Consider the following 18,249-nt stretch of genomic DNA (forward strand, 5'->3'; position numbering starts at 1 on the left):
GCTGGAAGAAGAGCACGGACACATAAAAAAGAGGAAACACAATAAAAAGCGTCACTGAACATTTAGTGGCCGCGCACCAGGACATATCAAAGTCATTATAGCAGGAATACCTCTGTACACTTGTAAAGCAGAGCGGGCACACATGCACCAACACCGCAGTTACAGCTCGTTCAAAGGCCTTACACGTGTGCGTACGCATTCTTCTGAAACGCGATGCTAAGCAAGCTTGTTTTTTTTTTCTCTCTCTCTTTTTCGCGCAAAAATATTCGTGCTTCTAAGTCCACGTATTCCTCTTTTCTCCGTTCTGTCCATCAACCCTGTGGGGCATACAGCCGAGCACCTCCGAGTGGCGCTACTTCACGAGCGAGGCGACGCAGGCGAACCGAACCTACATCTACCCGCTGCGCAAGCTCTTGCCGAGGACCCGCTACTCGCTGCGCATGGTGCTCACCTACCGCAGCTCGCTCAACGACAGCTTCCCGTGGCCTCCGACGGGACACTTCGCCTTCCAGACGCTCGCCGACAGCCCGGGCAAGGCGGCGCCACCCGAGGTGTCTCTCCTGGGAAAGGATCTCTTCCAGGTCCGCTGGGAGGACGTGCCCCGCAACGGCGGGGAGCTGCTCCTCTACGAGCTGCAAGTCAGGTGCGCACAGAGTCATTAGGGCAAGCACTGCCCGCTCTGCCTTCAGTCTTTGCGTTTAGTTAGGTGAGAGGCTTTGAGTCGCGCCCCTAAACGTTCAAGCGATAGACGCTGTGGCACCTCTTCGTTCGGTCACGTGTCAGTCTGAGACAATGGGCAGAGAAAGATGCCGCGGTTTCGCCGAAACGTGACTGCGTCAGCTTGCGCAACTCTGGAGTTTCGTCGCTTCCTTTCTGAATTCTTAACCTTTTTTTTTTCGCCTTGGTTTAACTTCGTGTCCCCGCATGCAAATGTATCGTCACCTGAAACTAGATATAAGACTTGGTGTTGCGTTAACATTCAAATTTTTGTTCACAATCTGAAATTTTGTTCGCAAGCATTCGATGCCTACGCGTATTATTTTTCTGTGTTCCTCGCGTGCGCGTCTCCTGCAGAATCTCGCTGTAGTCCCAATCATGAACGGCCAGCACGCTAAACGGTTATATACTACAACTTAAGCAGGCGGTTTGCTAAAGTAAAACATTTCCGCGCTGTAAACGAGGCAGATCTGTACCACAAGACCCATCCTTTTAGGCGGTCATGTTAAGATTCTCATTATCGTTTCTTGTTGATTTGTGTTTAGCGCAATGGCTTTTCACGAGGCTTGGGGACTTTAGCGTCATCATACTCGGTCAGTATACAGTTAAAAATGAATTGTGGCTACATCTTCTCCTCTCAGACGAGACACGCCTGTCAGTGACGGCTGAATTCTCAACTGCGCTTTGAGATGACGCGGAATGGGATGGCACACATCTCCACCGACCCGCTATTTATACCCCGTCGCCGTACGGTCTGAAATAGTCCGCATTGTGATCCTTCGAGCTCACCTGAGAGCGTCGTGAAGAAGCCCGCGGCAGGCTTCTGACCCTTGCACGGTAGCAGAGCGGGCTACATGGAACCGAACAACACTAAATACAAAAGCGTGTATGGCGTTACGCGAAGCAATCGATGCCATTTCTTTCTCGCTTATCTTAACATAACACACAAGAAAAAGTTAAGGGAACACTGAAGAGAATGGCTAGATCGCTTTATTCTTACAAAGCATTCTCTCAAAACTATCTTTGTTAGCTTCGCAGTAGAAGGCTGAGTATTAGAAAAAAGAAAGCGAACGTCATAGTTGCATTTTATTGTTAATTTCGCGCCAGAAGCTTCACGCGCGCACGCCAGTGTGACGTTATGGATTTCAATTACCTTCTTTTAAATTGTATTTGAGTCGTTGTGTCTCAGGAAATGTTTTAGAAACTTATTGAGTGCAGTTCTTTAGCTCGTCTAAAATACAATGTAGCCCATCTTTAGGGATAAAAAGTTAACTAGGACCGAACAGTCCCGAATGAATACAAGTGACAAGGGGCGTCCTGGTGACAGAAAAGTGATGATCCCGCTTTTAGCACTTGGTTCCCGATTTCCGTTCTGAAACATTTATGGTGGTGACGTTGTCATAAATTATGTGTGCAGACCTCGAGAAAAGCCGTACTTCAGGTTTCGCTGTATACAGGATAGCGAAGCACGGTGTATGGTTGCATAGAAAAAAAGAACATGAAGCAGACGATGGGCAGCTGGACAGATGATAGAGAGAGAGAGAGAAGGGAAGACGGAAAGGCAGGGAGGTTAACCAGACTGAGTCCAGTTTGCTACCCTACACGTGGGGAGGGGAATGGGGAGTGAAAGAGGGAGAGAGAGAACTTAGGTGTAGGATGTCTATAGTCGGGCACTCAAGTCTGTTGCCCTCAGGCAGCGAAAAAGCGCTCGAACTGCTTTCTGGGCCAATGAGCTGTGAGGCCAGGCTCCCAAGATCTTCGCTTCCGTAAATGGCCTGTAAATGGACAGATGATAAGCAGCGAATAGCCTTCGTCCTAAAACATGTTTAGAGCGAACAGAACATCACGAAGAACAAACACAGTTGTTTCGTCTGTCTTTCGTGCTTTGTTTCCTCCAAGGTTTGATTATAAAGATCACCAGCTGTAGGCCAGCACCCTGTCGCTAGAAAGCAGCCAATGACGTCACCATGCCTTGACACGTTTCCAGGGCTGTGGACCTTGTCGCCGAGCAGCGATCGGATGACGGCAGCACACCGACCGTCCCCAGTGAATCTGCCTGGGTCACGGCTTACAACAGCAGCGCCAACCATTGGATCATTCGAGACCTGCAGGTTCAGCACCAATACGTGTTCCGGGTTCGGGCCCTAAACGAGTACGGCGAAGGAGAGTACAGCGACCCCAGCGAGCCATTCACACTACCGGAGCCCGGAGGTTGGTCGCGTTGCGCACATGTCAAACTAACACGTTCCTTACACACTGAGCTTGGACCGCGCAACTTAACCCTAACGTGGCTTCCGTGGTAAGCTCAAGAGCAGCAACCCACAAAGATGTGAGCCCAGGCTGAGCTCCACGTTCATTGCGCTGAATTGTCGTGAGGAAGTTTAATTATCAAGTTTTCATTCACTATTGGTCGCGATAATATATAACTCGTTAAAATGCTGGTGATATTGCGATTGTGCCGTTAATAAACCCTTAATCGGTGCTGGTATTTTCTCGCGTCTGCGTCCCTCGAGAAAGCTTCTTTGCCATGTCTTAGACGCAAACGCTGTTTGACGGAAGCACCACACAGCCTTTATTATAATCTCGTTTTCTCCACAGCCGGTGTTACCTTATTAGATGTCGACTGCAAGTTCCTTTTCCTAATGTTGACCGATCTTATACCAGTTAAGGCATTAAGCAGCTACAAATTGCTTATACAGCGTCATGCGTTTTTTTCTTAATTCCGCGAACACTAATAATTTTGTTAATTTTTTGTATACTGATTGATTTGTTTGTTTGCGTTCCTGATTTCGCAAAAAGATCGATATTCCAACCTACGTCCCCCAGTAAAACAGTTGGTTTATTTACTTTGTCGTTCGTCCAGGTGAAAAATAAAATGAAAAGCCATCGTATACGCACCATGTCATCTGAGAAGCGAGCTGCAGCAGAATTGTGGACTGGCTTCGTTGCTTGTCGGCAAACAAACGTCTAGACAAGCCACGAGAAGAACGAGGACACGTGTTTTTGTAGCCGTGTCGACTAAGGAAAAAAGTACATCCTTCCACAGAAATGTTTGCGTAGAGGCAGCAGCGTTAAGTGCAACCTGGATTAAGCTTGTTAGAAGGAACGCAAGTCACTGCAGCGCTATAGCCTATAGCGTGTGTTCACGCCTGGCTGTGCTCAAAGTCTTGTACTCCGTATTACCCTAAATCACTGGCTAACCGCGAAAGCAACGTGCGGCGTGGAAAGAGCCAGCGGACCAAAATGTTATTCCGTTTGTTACGTGTGTGACTAAGCAGAGTGTTGAGTTGCATCTCCTTGCGCGTTTGTAGACATACGCTTAACGATAGCGCGAAATATGCACTGGGGTGAAATGGGAGCGGAGCGAAAAGTAAATATTATGCCTATCTTCTACCTGTCACTGCAAGGAGAAAAAGAAAACACGCTAAGTTCAAGTATTATTATTTTTATATTGCCTAGCCACGATAAAATGGTTTATTTATTTAAATTTTCTGCCTCTTTTCAGCTGTTATCGGCCTTGAGTACAACCCTGTCAGGAAGATCATTGTCTTTGCGTTCCTGGGCGTCCTGTTGTTCGCCAGCGTGCTTGTACTATCACTGTACATCGGTAAGAATTTCTCGAATGCTCTCATCAAGAGTGCCTCTCCTTCACATATAAATGATGCGAGTGATGAATTTTTTTTCGGCTTTTTCTTTCATTCAGTCTATAAGAGGAGACAGAAGGAAAAGAAAGTTCTGCAGGACAACGTTCGGGACCTCCGGCCCGACCTTGAACTGGCAACGCTAAGTGAACTGCCTCGAAACGGGAATTTTATTCAGCAGAACAACGCCCTGTACGCCCTCGGGTAAGACACCCCACATGCCGCACCGGAAAAGCTCAGTTTCTCTTTCAATCGATTCCCATGTGGCAACCTACTTTTATGTGTCCACCCTAAAACTTTTGAAGCAACTGTTCATCTCGACATGACGTGCTTTCATCGTGGGAGTGGAACTCGGAGTGAGGGAATGCCTATCAAAGAACCCCTATCAGCAGCAACACGATCACCTGCCGGGAAATTCGTCATAGCATTATATCTGCCCGATGACGTCAGTTTGCGATAACTGTGTCATGACATATTGTAATGAGTTATTCTTCTTGTCAGACACTTTGGCGGCTACAAGGCGCTGGTGATTGTTAGCTAGATTGTTTAAAAGTATAGCTGCCCGTCGCCACGGTACTGCAGTACATAAGATCACGTAATAACCATATGCGTACCTTAATTCCGATAGCCGATGGAAACTTCGGTAATTGCACAGTTTAATAAAGGCACAAGAAAATTGAAGCACGGCTCCCATCCCTTAGTGTCGTTTATGCTGTTAGGTGCGGCAACCTGTGCCACCAGAGCTTACTTTTGCCCGTTACCTCGGTAATTTATTTTTCACATATTTGTCAAGCGTCCCACATTGTGTAAAAACATTGAGAAAACTCTGAAAAGTTCGTCGTTCTCTTTTCTTATTTTTCTCATCTGCAGAGACCTACCTGTAGACGAAGAACTCGCTTCTGTGCCCCTCATAGAAAGGGACCAAATAATACTTACGAAGTTCTTGGGAAGCGGAGCCTTCGGCGAAGTCTACGAAGGAATAGCCCACAATCTCGGAGGAGAAGGCATGCCACCGGCGAAAGTTGCTGTCAAGGTGCGTGACACACACTTCCATTCAATCTATGCCTCAGGTGAAAATACGCAATGATACAGGGAGAGTGGCTAGATAAGAAGATAATACTTTTTTGACAAGATATCTTTCTCACTCACAGAACCTTCGAAAAGGCGCCACGGAGCAGGAGAAAGCTGAATTCTTAAAGGAGGCGAAGCTAATGAGGTTGGTCGAATGCAAGAACTCTCTCTGATACCGCTACAATATTTTGAAACCCGTCTTTACTTCTTATGCTACGAAGACCTGCATTTCGCCTGTTACCGACCTTATGACTACTCACCACCAAATGTGATTTATTTTCTGCAGCAACTTCAAGCACGAACACATCCTGAGGTTACTCGGCATATCCCTGGACAACAGCTTGCATTTTATTATCCTTGAACTCATGGAGGGAGGAGACCTTCTGTCCTACCTGCGAAGCAATCGACCAGTGGCTGTAAGCGCTTGCTCTTTGTCTATCGTGGTTAGAGGACGTAACGTTCGTATATACAGGGTATTTCTTTTTTTAGGTGCACCGAATCGTTTAAAGACTGCCTGTGGCAGACAGCACAATTCTAAGCCTTGATAGATGTTACTCGATGAGGCGGCCATTACTTATACGAGAAACCAAATGTTCAATTTAATAATTGACGTAATTACGCTAACTAACATTTTGATTAATTTTTTGACACCACATGTCTCAATCTGCGAATTATAACCGCCGAGTTCGCACGGCGTATCCACTTGAAACGATTTCTCCGGGCAGCACCAGTTCCGAGATATTAATTTTCAAGGCGTCTGTCATAACGTATTGGTGTTCCAGTTACTTCTCTGTTTCAATGAATAAAACAGGGGTTACATTAAAACGTAACTGGAACGCCAATGCATCTCGCCGGACACTGAAAATTATTATCTCGGAGCTGCTGCTGTACAGAGAATTCGTACCAACTGCATACGCCGTGTGAACTCAGCGGCTATAATTCGTAGATCGATATATGTGGTGTGAATTAATTAACTTAAAAAGTGAATTTGCGTCATTACGTTAATTATAAGAATGACCATTTTTATCTCTCTCAGAAGTATTGGCCGCCTCGTCGAGTAATTTACATCAAGGGTTAGTATTATGCTATCTACCATAGGCAATCTTTAACAAAAATTTGTGGAACTAACAAAAAGCACCCTGTATATTAGCGATGCTTCTATTCAGCAACGTTTCTTTTTTATTTGCTCAGTTCGTTTGTATAAGGATAACGTTGATATTTGATATCTGCATAGACACGATGCACTATTCGCCGCTTGACAGTTCATTTAAACTTTTGGTGTTCAGGTCCGTGTTGCACAAGAACATATGATTCTAAATTTGACGTGTTTTGTTTATTCTCTTGTGTTAATTTAGGGAGAGAGGTCGCCACTGACACTAAACGACCTTCTCAGCATATGCGTCGACGTAGCCAAAGGTTGCAAGTACCTCGAAGACATGCATTTCGTGCACAGGTCAGTTTTTTTACGCCTTTTATTATGACTTACCACACCACTCGGTCGCCCCTTGTTTAAGCTTGGTAACATATCTGTGGGATGCGAATGGGACATTACCGATAGCACTGTTTCTTTTGTGCCGCGATGAATTAGTGTTTACAAATGAAAGCTGAACAGAAACATTTCAGCTCAACAGAAAGGTCGGGCTACTGTTACCTAATGTAAGGGATATATATCAGTGTCGTTGATTCAAACTTGGATGTACGATGCATAGTTCATTTCGGGGGTGTGTGTGTGTGTGGGGGGGGGGGACGAATTGTACCTTCACGCAGAATCGTTCAGTGGAATTATCAGAAACTCTGGGATCGTGCTTGAATGGCGCTGATCTCGCTTCATCTGCTGATGATTTCGCCCGCAACTTGTCTCTGTCCTATCGTGAATGGTAGTTACCGCTCCTGAGAAACGAGAGATTTGACCGACAGTGGTGTCATTGTTGCAGGGATCTTGCGGCGAGGAACTGTCTCGTGTCGAGCACGGACCCCGCAGAACGCGTCGTGAAGATCGGCGACTTCGGCCTGGCGCGCGACATCTACAAGCACGACTACTACCGCAAGGAGGGCGAAGGACTGCTGCCCGTGCGCTGGATGCCGCCGGAGTCACTCGTCGACGGCGTCTTCACAAATCACTCGGACGTCTGGTCAGTCCCGGCACTCAACACTATCGCGTGTATGCACTTTATATGTTTCTGTAAAGATGTTCCGATACCCATTAATGGCTGTCCGGCGCTGTTTTCAATCAGAACAAACCATCTTTAGCATAACGTAAAACTCATATTCCCGCCAAATACGTTGTAGGAGTCAGTACATTGGGCTTGTTCAAACTTCTTGACTGTTAAAAACGTGCAATCTGGTTTGAGCCCTGTGTGCCACTCTCTCTATTGTCGCTGTTTTTGAGATGGAGAACAGCTCGGCACCTTAAAAACTCCCCTGCTTTCCGCCAGACATTCTTAAGGTGCCTGAAGCTAGTCGTCGTTTTGCACCATAATAGCATAGACGAGTGTCGTTTCATTTGTAAGTGCGAGTTAATTGATGACGGATTGTCACCAAATCTATGAATAAATAAACAAGAGATGATAGGTATAGTAGTGACACCGATAATATGCAAGTGATGATACTAACTTTGTAAGGAGCTCGTAACTGCTCACAACAATCGGTGGGTACGTTTCTGTTGTCAATTCTGCGCGCTGCATGACAGTGGCTTTGCCGACACCCATTCTTGCATGCCGTACTATGGATACTTCTCGCTAATTCCAGAGGGTGTGCCCCAAAATGGTGTATTCATTAATAGTTTCAACTGCAGCTCCTATTAACGGGCTGTTGAGAAAACTTAGCTCAACTCCATTACAGATCTGTCTTTGAATATATTGAGCTACTACACAAATTCAGTGCTTTAGCTTCCGAAAGAACCATTATCAACGTTCATCCACATTGAACACATTTCTTTGTAGTGCTGCTCGTACGTTTTTCTGCCTGAGGTCATTTTTTATGTGTACTACACGCAGGGCATTTGGCGTCCTTCTGTGGGAAGTCATGACAATGGGCCAGCAGCCTTACCCGGCCAGAAATAACCTCGAAGTCCTCCACTACGTCCGCGAGGGAGGGCGTCTTGACAATCCGGACAACTGCCCCGACGACCTGTAAGCATCCGGAGTATATATCGTATGCCGCTTGCGCTTTCTCTGCATCGTAATATTGATAAGCTGCCTGCAACTGCCCGTTATTTCACACTATGAAAACGCAGGCGCTGCTTGCTTTGTTTTACAAGAGCATGTGCATTGTTGAAGAATCAAGGTGCTCAAATTTATCGATAGATAAGCTAGTAAAACAATTCATAATAATGCTGTTGGAACTATTATAATCGTGTACAAAGGCTCTACAAGTGTTTTCCGAAAGGTATAGCCTCACTCCATCGGTAACTTTCAGGCATGCCATTAAAACATGTATTCAGAAGGTCTCATACAGGCGTCATCAGTTATATTTGCAGTATCGGCTCGTTGTGAGGATGCCAATAAGTTTTTCCTTGCTCTTTATCCGCAGCCATGACCTCATGCTTAGGTGCTGGTCGTACAATCCGGAAGGCAGGCCCGATTTCGCGTTTTGCTTGGAGACCCTGGAGTTTCTGCGAGAGAAATACCAGGCTCTCGTAAGCATTGCTACGGCTGTCCACAATTCCAACTATCTTGGACAGTCCTTCATGGGTGAGTGTATTTCTTTTTCGATTCATAGTCAATGATTATTCGTTTTCACGAGAGTAATACTTGAATGTAAGCCACTGCTTATTGTTTACAATTGCGTTTTCTTTAGAAATTGTATCTGCATTGAAACACTGAGCAGACGAAGGGCAGTGCTGCGATGGAATATCAGCGTCATGAATGAGCTATGATGGCCTTTCTTCTAGCGAGTTTACGTTTTATGCTAACCGTCTATTTCTATATAACCAAACCTCTAATCTACGTTGCTAAAAATATGAAACAATATTTCTTTTTTGGTATGCAAAGAAAAATTACGCAGTCCCGCTTTCTTGCCTACCACTTCCTGTTGTCTGTTTATTTACGTAAAGTGTTGTCAACTACTAAAGAGGACACTTTAGTGTGTAACCCATACTCCGAAGGCATTTAGGCAGCAGTTACCAGAGAAAGCAATATCAAGTTAGTGCGCAGGTGCGAAAAGAATAACTAGTGCCACCTATCGCAAGTCACCCCCTACAGGGCGGCGGGCTTTTACATTCGTGACTGCTGTAAATTCGTTTATTAACCATGTTTGTGTGTTCCCTGTGGTTCCCTGGTTCACTACACGTTCCTCTGTGTTTGTTCCTTCTCACTGTTCGCGCATTCTGTCCTCAAACAAAGATGGAGCACTACGGTCGCACCCAATCGGGGAAAACGGCGCACTTGCTCCAACCGGCACCCACACTTTTAGCTGTCAATGGCTTGAATGCTTCCCAAGTGCCACACTATTGCACATTAAAGAAGTACGCACACCGGACACGTACCAATTCCCCAGTATTTGCGTTCATCGTTCTCTGTGCGTAATTTGGCTACCTTCGACCAAGTACTTACGCTGAAACAATCTGGTCTTAAATACCACGTGCAAATAGCTCAGGTTTATGAGAAACACACTGCGGGGCACGACCAAAGTCGCAGAAAAGGTCGCGACCCCGGGGGAGTTGCGTGCCTTATTCAGCGAAGACTGCTCAACGATCATGAAGTACTCAGCTGATTTGAAAACTGGCACGCTTCGTGGAAGTCATTGGTTCACAAGCCCGCGTTATCGCAATCCGTGGTAACTTTGGCGTTATCTGCCCCTTTGACGTCGTGAAACAACTTGGCGCCTGTCTTAACGGACGCAAGAACTTTCCGTGCTATATGTCCACATATCGGCACAATAATTTGTCAATCATTAGTGATTAAGCCTCGTGGTCATGGTTTTCATGTCAGCGGTGCCTGTTGTAAAAGCAAAAAAAAAAAAACCTAGACAAACATTCTGTGTCAGTACTTCTTCAATCACTGCTAGTCGCCATGGAAGTCTTGTAACTTAAATAATCCTTGAAATGATCTCCAAGCAACTGGCACACATCCATAGCGAAGCACCAGAGCAATGCAATAGGGAATTCTTGAGCACCTGCAAACAGAATGCATTGCACCATCTCCCAAAGTAAAAAGCGGCAAAATGCGGTGTTCACGTGGGTGGGTCTCTAAATTTGTCAACGCCGAGCCCACACAGTGCCTTTCTCCCCAGTACTTGCAAAACAGTGTAAAGGTTACCTCATTATGCCATTTTTACGAGCTCGTCATACCTTAAAGATAGCACTTCAAAAATTTACAATCTTCGCTGACGTTTCTGGCACCCGAATGCCTACTTGCGTGCCATAATTAAGTATAACGCAATAGAGACTACATGGGTCTAATTTATGCACTTGAAGCATTGTTCGTCATTTGCCAGGGCTCATGTATAAATACTTGTCACATATGTTCAATTCAAACTAAGCCCCCCTTCCACTGACACGGCGCCTTCGCCGTTTTTGTACTTTATGGAGTGACCTATACCCTGTATTAAAGCACCCTTATAGAAACGGCTTAAGTCTATTCTGAATGTAGCCCCAAACTGTTCACTCACTTGACATGAAAACTGTTTACAGCGCAAACACATGCAACCACAAAGTATAAGGGACAGGACACAAGCGCTGTTCAGCGCTTGTGTCCTGTCCCTTATACTTTGTGGTTGCATGTGTTTGCGCTGTAAACAGTTTTCATGTCAAGTATGCACCAACTCGCCCAGAAAGAAGTTTTAATGAAGTTCACTCACTCTTGCCCTATTATGCGCGAATGTGACGCCTTGTGTGCTGTCGAGGGCGTCCCTTCGAGTAAACGTCTCGTGTGTGTGTCTCCCGCCGCCGTTGTAGGTGGCATTGACAATTTGGGTTACCAGGGAGAACGTTACCCACCACCGGTCAGGTCACCGCAACCAGGTAGCGCTTTGCTTCAATTCCCGCACTGCTGTGTAATGCTGCACACGACACGCACCACCGCGTGCATGCCGCACTCTCCCGCACCCCGCATGATGCCGATGACGACCAGGCTGCTGCTGCTGCTGCCGCTGCATCCACGCACCCTTGCACTACTTCTGTCACCTTTCTTCTTGCATGTCTTCTTTCTCTTTCGTCTGCACTTTCTTTTTAGATCTTTCATAGACGAAGTGTGTGAGTTCTTACCGGAACTTCTGGAACCTTAAGTTCACAGTACGTCACTTTGTGACGCATATAAATGTTACTGCAGGCTTTCGGAGTGTTGGTCATCCAGAATCTAGCAATTATAGAGCTACCAAATATGCTTATTTTTTTGGCTGAGAGTTTCAAGCAGCGGTAACGTTCACTGGTTTTGCCTGAATACTCATGTTGTTTACTGCTTGAAAGATTGTTCGTGTGAAAACTTCAAATAATGTTGGTTGAACCGTTAGAACCAATGCATGAATTTCGCAATAGCTAAGATGCCTGACTACTATTCAATAAGGGTTTAAAATAAGCTAGAAAAGGGCCGTCCGCAGCCCCTAGTAAGCCCATAATACGTTGAAAAGTGTTTCTGGTTAATTAAGTGTACTTCACTTTGAAAGTATAAATCTAGTAGGTGCAAACGCATGCCTGCATGGTATCTATAAAGAAATGTGGCATGTTTCGCTGGTCATGATTTGCTTACGACTTGTGTGTGATCGAATGTTTTTTTCTTTTCATCGCAAACGCTTATTGCTTAACGCATTAGGTGATGGATAGATGGTGGTGGAGGTAATAAGAGGACGCTTTTGTATTCATTTCTGCCAGCTGTGTATTTGTGCTACAGAATCATTACAACCGATTTTTTGCTATTCCTTTAAATCTTTGATATAATTATACCGTTGTTTCCCCAAAAGCGTTCTAAATAACCAATGAGATCTCGTTCATCGTTAGATTAAACTAAAGAAGGGATAGGTAAACGATTTGTTCAATGTTGTATAATTATGTTTCTGATATAGGCAGTCGGATGATAACTACCTTTCTGCGCTTCCCGAGAAAGAAGTGACACTTCATTGCGTGCTGCATGTGGTCGGAAAAATATTGTTTTGAATGTGTCAGCCAGTGCGAGCACATAAATAAGGAATTCCTAAATGGCGAAGTGTCAGCCTTCACTGACTCTCTGCAGAAAACTACCGCCCATGGAAGTGCTGACGAGTTGCTATAATATATGCCTATTTATTGAATGCCCAGTACACGCTTTTCTAGAGGATGTGCTCACAGAGCAGCAACAGCTTCTTAGCCATCACAAAATGTTATTGTCGAAATTTCTAATTACCAGAAATAATCCCTCAGAAACACGCAAGCAATTGACCCGTACGAAGAAGCTAAAACAAAGTGAATCGTAATTTTTAATCAGACGCATCTTAAAGTTCGGTGCGTTAATAATTTGTCGTATCGCACTGTATATGAAGCAATTCTGCCCTCTGCATTTTTCATCAGGTCCTAGCAAAGTTCTCAGCACACCTGAGCAGAATTCACTGCTCCTGGCTCAAGAATCAGACTGCTTGAGCATTTCCAGCGATCCAGCGACAACACAGGTAAGCTTTTTATTGGACACCATGCAGGTACAAATTGTTTTCATTGACCTCGTCGCCATTTTGTAACCATTCAGTTTTTAAAAAATTTGCACCCTTTGTGGCTTATCTTGTCCCACAACAATAATCGTCATCTATCTTACCCGCATTTCCTTTCTTTACCGCGGCGCGTCCGATACTTCCAGGTCAAAAATGGCATGCGCGTTATCAGCGTGACATAGCATTCTCGACAGGAAAGTAGGGAACGCAGAGTTTTCATGAAAGGAAACAAAAGCAAGGCAGATGACAATTATCGTTGTAGAACAAGATAAGCCCCACAGGGTGCAAAGATCTGTAAGAGTGTACAGCGTAAAGTTCACAATGACGTCACGTCTCCTTAAAGCTTGTGCGACATTCATAACAAAGACTGAACCTAGGTTGCTTTTCTTGCTTTGAGTAACAAAACGGCTTTCAAACTGAAGAGGAAGCTTTAGCTCGGGGCCGAATATGATTTCCCTATTCAAATACATATAAAGCGCAGAAATGCCTTTATGATACAACTGCTTGACCGAGCTGAATGAATTATATTGCATTTGATAGAAGACTTAAAATTCTAGTGACTGCAGGAACCAGAATTTTCATATGGGGAACGAACTGTTTTACAAAAGTTCCCCAAAACTGGCAAGTTAGAAAACAAATAAGCATGAAGTCTACAAATGTGCAACTCTGCACCAAAAAACAGACGTCGCAGTTCTGTTAACATAATCTGTTAGGGCATATACTGTGGACGCATTTGGTATATAAATTTAAATTCTTACGATGATTTTGTGAATGTCCCACTCGCATATTAGGGATTTATTTCAAAGCTGTGTATAGCGCACCAATTTTGCCCGTTTTAGATGTCCTAATAGATCCAGTTTACCGAATTATGATATCGTTAGACATTGCGGAGTTACAGAGGTGAAAATGAAAACGAGGTACTCAAGTTCTTTCGATTTCGCATGGTGTCAAGCAAAGCGTGGTGTCGCACGCGCACAGGCAAACGTGAAAAGACAGTCAGTGCGAACACTCGCTGCCACAACGCCGGCGCGATCGAGAGAGAGAGAGAGAGAGAGAGAGAGAGAGAGAGAGAGAGAGAGAGAGAGAGATGTTAACCAGTCAATACTCTGGTTGGCTACCCTACACTGGGGGATGGGAGAAGGGGAAGAGAAAGAAGGGAGAGAGAAGGTGTAGCGCAAACAGAGAGCAGCGGAAGCTTCTCCGGCCTCTCGCTTCAACGCGTGTCTGAAACTCGGCATTACGAAACCTCCCGCCGCCAAGTACGCGGGAAGACAGCACACGCGCAGCCACCAGCCATCTAGGTTTTGCCCAGGTTTTGCACCCGTCGGTGATTATCTCCAAGACGGGACGCGGTCGAGGAATGCACTCAGTCGCGCGGACAGCCGTGCGTCGCCACGGTCTGTATATAGCAGAGGAAACATGAGCTCCCTTGGCCTTTCACATGTTTTATCACGTGACCCACAACGTTCGATGTGCATAAAGCCACCATCCTTCTCCACTCACGTTCGCACGTTTTCCCTTGTGCCCACAGCATACGGCGAGCGGGATGCGATAGGATCCCTTCGCACTTAGACGGCGATGCCGAAAATTTGCCTGTATTGTCCATATAATTGTTATCGCAATAAAAAATACTTCTCTGCTGCAATGTATTTAGATTGGAAATCCTGAGTTAAAGCTACCTCTTACGGCTTTTCTTTTTTCGTTTTTCTTCTCGCACTGCGCGAACAGCAAGCCTGAAAATTGTCTTTCGTGGATGATATAATGCACTTTCGTGTGGGTGCGTTTGAAGAGCAATACAAGAAATCCTGTTAAAGTATTGCAAACAAGCTAACAACGTAGCGATGTAGCTGTATTTTTCCTGCATTAGTAATTTCTGCGAAATGAATTCTGCAGGAAACAGCGCAGTAAAAGCACGAAACTGCTCGGAGCTTATACTACTATGCCTAATGGCGTGTCATTTTGGACGTTTAATTTTCTCGCGGTAAGCAAAGGCGCAAGCCATCGATATCCCCTGGAAGCATACAGGCGAGTGTCAGAGTAATCTATAAATAATTTTTTATAACACATTGTTTCAACGCTTAAATTTCGTTCCCGTGACCACGGAGGTGGTTGCGCCATGACGTCATGATACATTAGCTCATTACGTGCAGGCAGTCGCTGCGACAACAGCATGCAGGCGCGGTCGGAAAAAACTCTTACTAGTTTTTTTTTTTTCTGATAAGCAACGCCATCCTGTTTAGCCTTGTTACACGACGTCAGCAAAAGTTGCTATGTGTCATGACGTCACGACAATTTCGATGAAACCAGAGGTCCAGCGTTTCGAGACTGACTTTACTATTAAAGCGTTTCCGAACCGTTATACTTGCAGACTGTCGTCATTTCACGAGCGAGAATCGTGCGGAAGAGTTTCTGCGACTCAGAAAATGCGTCAGTGTTGCTTTAGTAGTACTTTCCGCTGAATGCCATTTTCCTGTTCTTTAATATTTCCTGTGTATACTTCACGGGGTACTGCTAAGACATATTCCCTCTAGGTAACCTGTACCTGTTATTTAATTTCTTTTATCACTAACTACCGTCTCCCTTTTCAAGTAGTGAGCTGTGCGTTTGCTGCACAGCTATCGCTGTCATTATCACAACGATGTTCGCAATGTGCATGTCACTTTAAGGTTCTACGTAAATCACATTGCACTTCGTCACGGAGCGCCGAGTGTTTGCCGTTGCTCGCAGTGCCACCTTATTTCTCGTGTCTACCGTTTGTGCGATCACAAGATGTGTTTTTTATCTTTCTTGCATCGTAAGCAGTTGCCACTGCTGCAGCACAGTCGGTACAACGCGACGCCCCTGATGCCGGAAATCGCCGACAATGCCACGCGGTACCTGCAGCTGCTGTGCGACAGCGAGCCGGCGGTTGACGCCGACGGCTACGAAGTGCCGCTGCCGCTGCCGCCAAACCACGTCCACGCCTTCCGGCAAGCGGGAGGCGACGGCAGCGTCGGCTTGGAAACGTCTTCTCTGAGGCTCACTTCGAAGCCCAGAGCTCCTCTTCCCGTGGCGGCCACGCGGTCCTCGCGCCCGAAGGCAACGCCGCCGCCCGCGCTATCGCTTCCCAGCTTGTCGCCGCCCGCAGTTCCGAGAGCGAACAACGCGAACTCCGCCAAGGAACAGAGCAGGAGCAGGGAATCGCTCCTGGACGCCGACCAACGCCAGTGCAACGGCGACGGGAGCAGCGACTGCGGCCGGAGGTCGCCCACCGTCACGTCGGCGCTGCTCAAGTCACCCAAGAGCAGCTGCTCCGAGTCGGACTCCGTGGAAGGGGCGGCGACGGCGGCGGCCTACGACCCGATCGAGACCCTCAAGGAGATCTTCACGCGCGGCGGCGGCCGAGGCAGAGAGGCGGCGGACGCGCAGGGCTGGTCGTTGTCCACCTCCTCGACGGCGCCCTGCACGCCTTGCACGACGAGCGGAGACGACTCGGCGCCCGCGAGCCACCGTAACAGCGGCAGCGGAATCTCGTCCCTCTCGGCCTCGTCGGCCATGGAGTTGGACTACATGCCCAAGTCGTCGTGGTGCTGAGAGCCTTGTGTTTGTGTGTGTGCGCGCGTGCGCGTATGAACTTGGAGCTTGAAGCTGAGGGCTGACTCGAGTGACCAAGCTGGGCCGCAGTTGAAAGCCTAGTTGCAAGTGCGGCCGGTGTAAATGTAACGTACCAGTGTAGTGTTCCTTGCCTGCCATGGTGAAAAGTGGCGAAAACGTGTTTTTTTTTTATTTTGAGATCCGTTTTGCGGAACTTGTGAACGAGTGCACGCAACACTTGCACAGCAGTGCTTTTCGTCACGGTTGGCTGGCAAATGCAACGGGTGATTACCCCCGCGAGAGTGGAATGAACAGATAGAATTCGAGAAGAGCAACGACTACGGTTCAAATGAACTCTCCTTTACACGCACGAAACCCGGCGTGTACTTGTTCGACAGTAGTGTGCGATACCCCTTATGCGAGGACCAGTTGCGGACCAATAGTGGGGCGTTTTGAGATCGGTGACTTCTGCTGGGTTCAACCTGTAGATCTTAATGAACGCTCTTATCTGTTTGCTTTACACGACGCACTGATTCTTGACGGACAGTGAAATGCAAACTGCATTGCAATGCTTCACTGCTGAAATTTCTTGTCACTAACAAATGCCGGTGCTTTATCAGTGAAAGCCGAAAGTGAAGTGTCTACGCCAAAGTTACGCGAACGGACAAAAGCACCGTTCTGAACCACTTTTACTTGTTTTTTTTTTTCATTTCTTTTATTCTACCTCTGTGCGAGGCACTGTCGTATACGACGCCACCGTCGTGTTTCGGTCACAGTTTTGACTATAATTTTCAGTGTTGTCATGCCAAAGTCAAATACGTATGTAGGAAACCTATGGTGCTTGGTGAACTCCTATGAGTCTTGCCTGTGTACAAAATATATTTAATAAGCCTTTCGCTCTCGCCGCTCTATGGGTACATACACGCATCATATTTTTTTACCACAACATTGTCATCATTTAACTGATAGTTGTGTCATGTTTCTGTACAGTGTCCCGCGTACTGTGGGTATGTTTCAGGAGTGGCCTTGGGAGATGTACGTTCTTTGTAAATAATATAGATATGGAGATGAAAATTATGCTTAGAATCAAACTATAAATATGAACAAACGAACTTATCTGTGTGTGTACATACGTATGTTGTGTAAATCGACTTTTTAGCTGTATAGAAACCTTGCATGTCTCTTCGTTTTTGAAGCCGCTAAGTAAACTATAGGTCATATAATTAATAGTTTTTTTTTTTGCAGCGTGACGATATTTTAGCCACACAAATTTATTTGGCCAACTTTGCGCGTAATATGCGGCCTTATGTAAGAGTCTAAAGTTAGTAAAATCATATATGCGTCGGATATATGTCGCTGTTTTAATGTTTGTTCCAGTTCCTAAATTAAAGAGGTCTCAGAAGCTTGCTGTTGTTGTGATTTAAGCTCCCTTCTGTTGTAGGTGCATGTAATGAATGAATGAATGAATGAATGAATGAATGAATGAATGAATGAATGAATGAATGAATGAATGAATGAATGAAATATTTTACGAGAAATCCACAAGTGATCGATGGCCAGTGATCAGGAGCTTCCTGAAGATCTCACGTCTTCTACTCGCATATCTACGAGACAATGAACTCATTAACATGTG

General features: G+C 45.9%; 1 protein-coding gene across 4 annotated transcripts in view; it reads left to right on the top strand.

Annotated features, from left to right (window-relative positions):
• sev (receptor protein-tyrosine kinase sevenless) overlaps positions 1–17,963 on the top strand; it is a 145,083-nt gene extending 127,120 nt beyond the window's left edge. Inside the window, exons 32-45 of one of the 4 annotated variants that reach the window (XM_075695695.1) lie at positions 333–643; positions 2,705–2,928; positions 4,223–4,324; positions 4,421–4,562; positions 5,229–5,391; positions 5,510–5,574; positions 5,716–5,845; positions 6,785–6,882; positions 7,364–7,561; positions 8,426–8,560; positions 8,961–9,121; positions 11,326–11,391; positions 12,910–13,007; positions 15,843–17,963. In XM_075695695.1, the coding sequence (XP_075551810.1) occupies positions 333–643; positions 2,705–2,928; positions 4,223–4,324; positions 4,421–4,562; positions 5,229–5,391; positions 5,510–5,574; positions 5,716–5,845; positions 6,785–6,882; positions 7,364–7,561; positions 8,426–8,560; positions 8,961–9,121; positions 11,326–11,391; positions 12,910–13,007; positions 15,843–16,616 (2,667 nt within the window). In that variant the 3' untranslated portion in view covers positions 16,617–17,963. The remainder of the gene's footprint in view (positions 1–332; positions 644–2,704; positions 2,929–4,222; positions 4,325–4,420; positions 4,563–5,228; positions 5,392–5,509; positions 5,575–5,715; positions 5,846–6,784; positions 6,883–7,363; positions 7,562–8,425; positions 8,561–8,960; positions 9,122–11,325; positions 11,392–12,909; positions 13,008–15,842) is intronic. The other 3 variants (XM_075695696.1, XM_075695697.1, XM_075695698.1) reach the window with 3 other exon arrangements.
• The last annotated feature ends 286 nt before the right edge of the window (positions 17,964–18,249 follow it).

Source organism: Dermacentor variabilis, chromosome 6 (assembly GCF_050947875.1).
Source record: "Dermacentor variabilis isolate Ectoservices chromosome 6, ASM5094787v1, whole genome shotgun sequence".
Classification (NCBI taxonomy): domain Eukaryota; kingdom Metazoa; phylum Arthropoda; class Arachnida; order Ixodida; family Ixodidae; genus Dermacentor; species Dermacentor variabilis.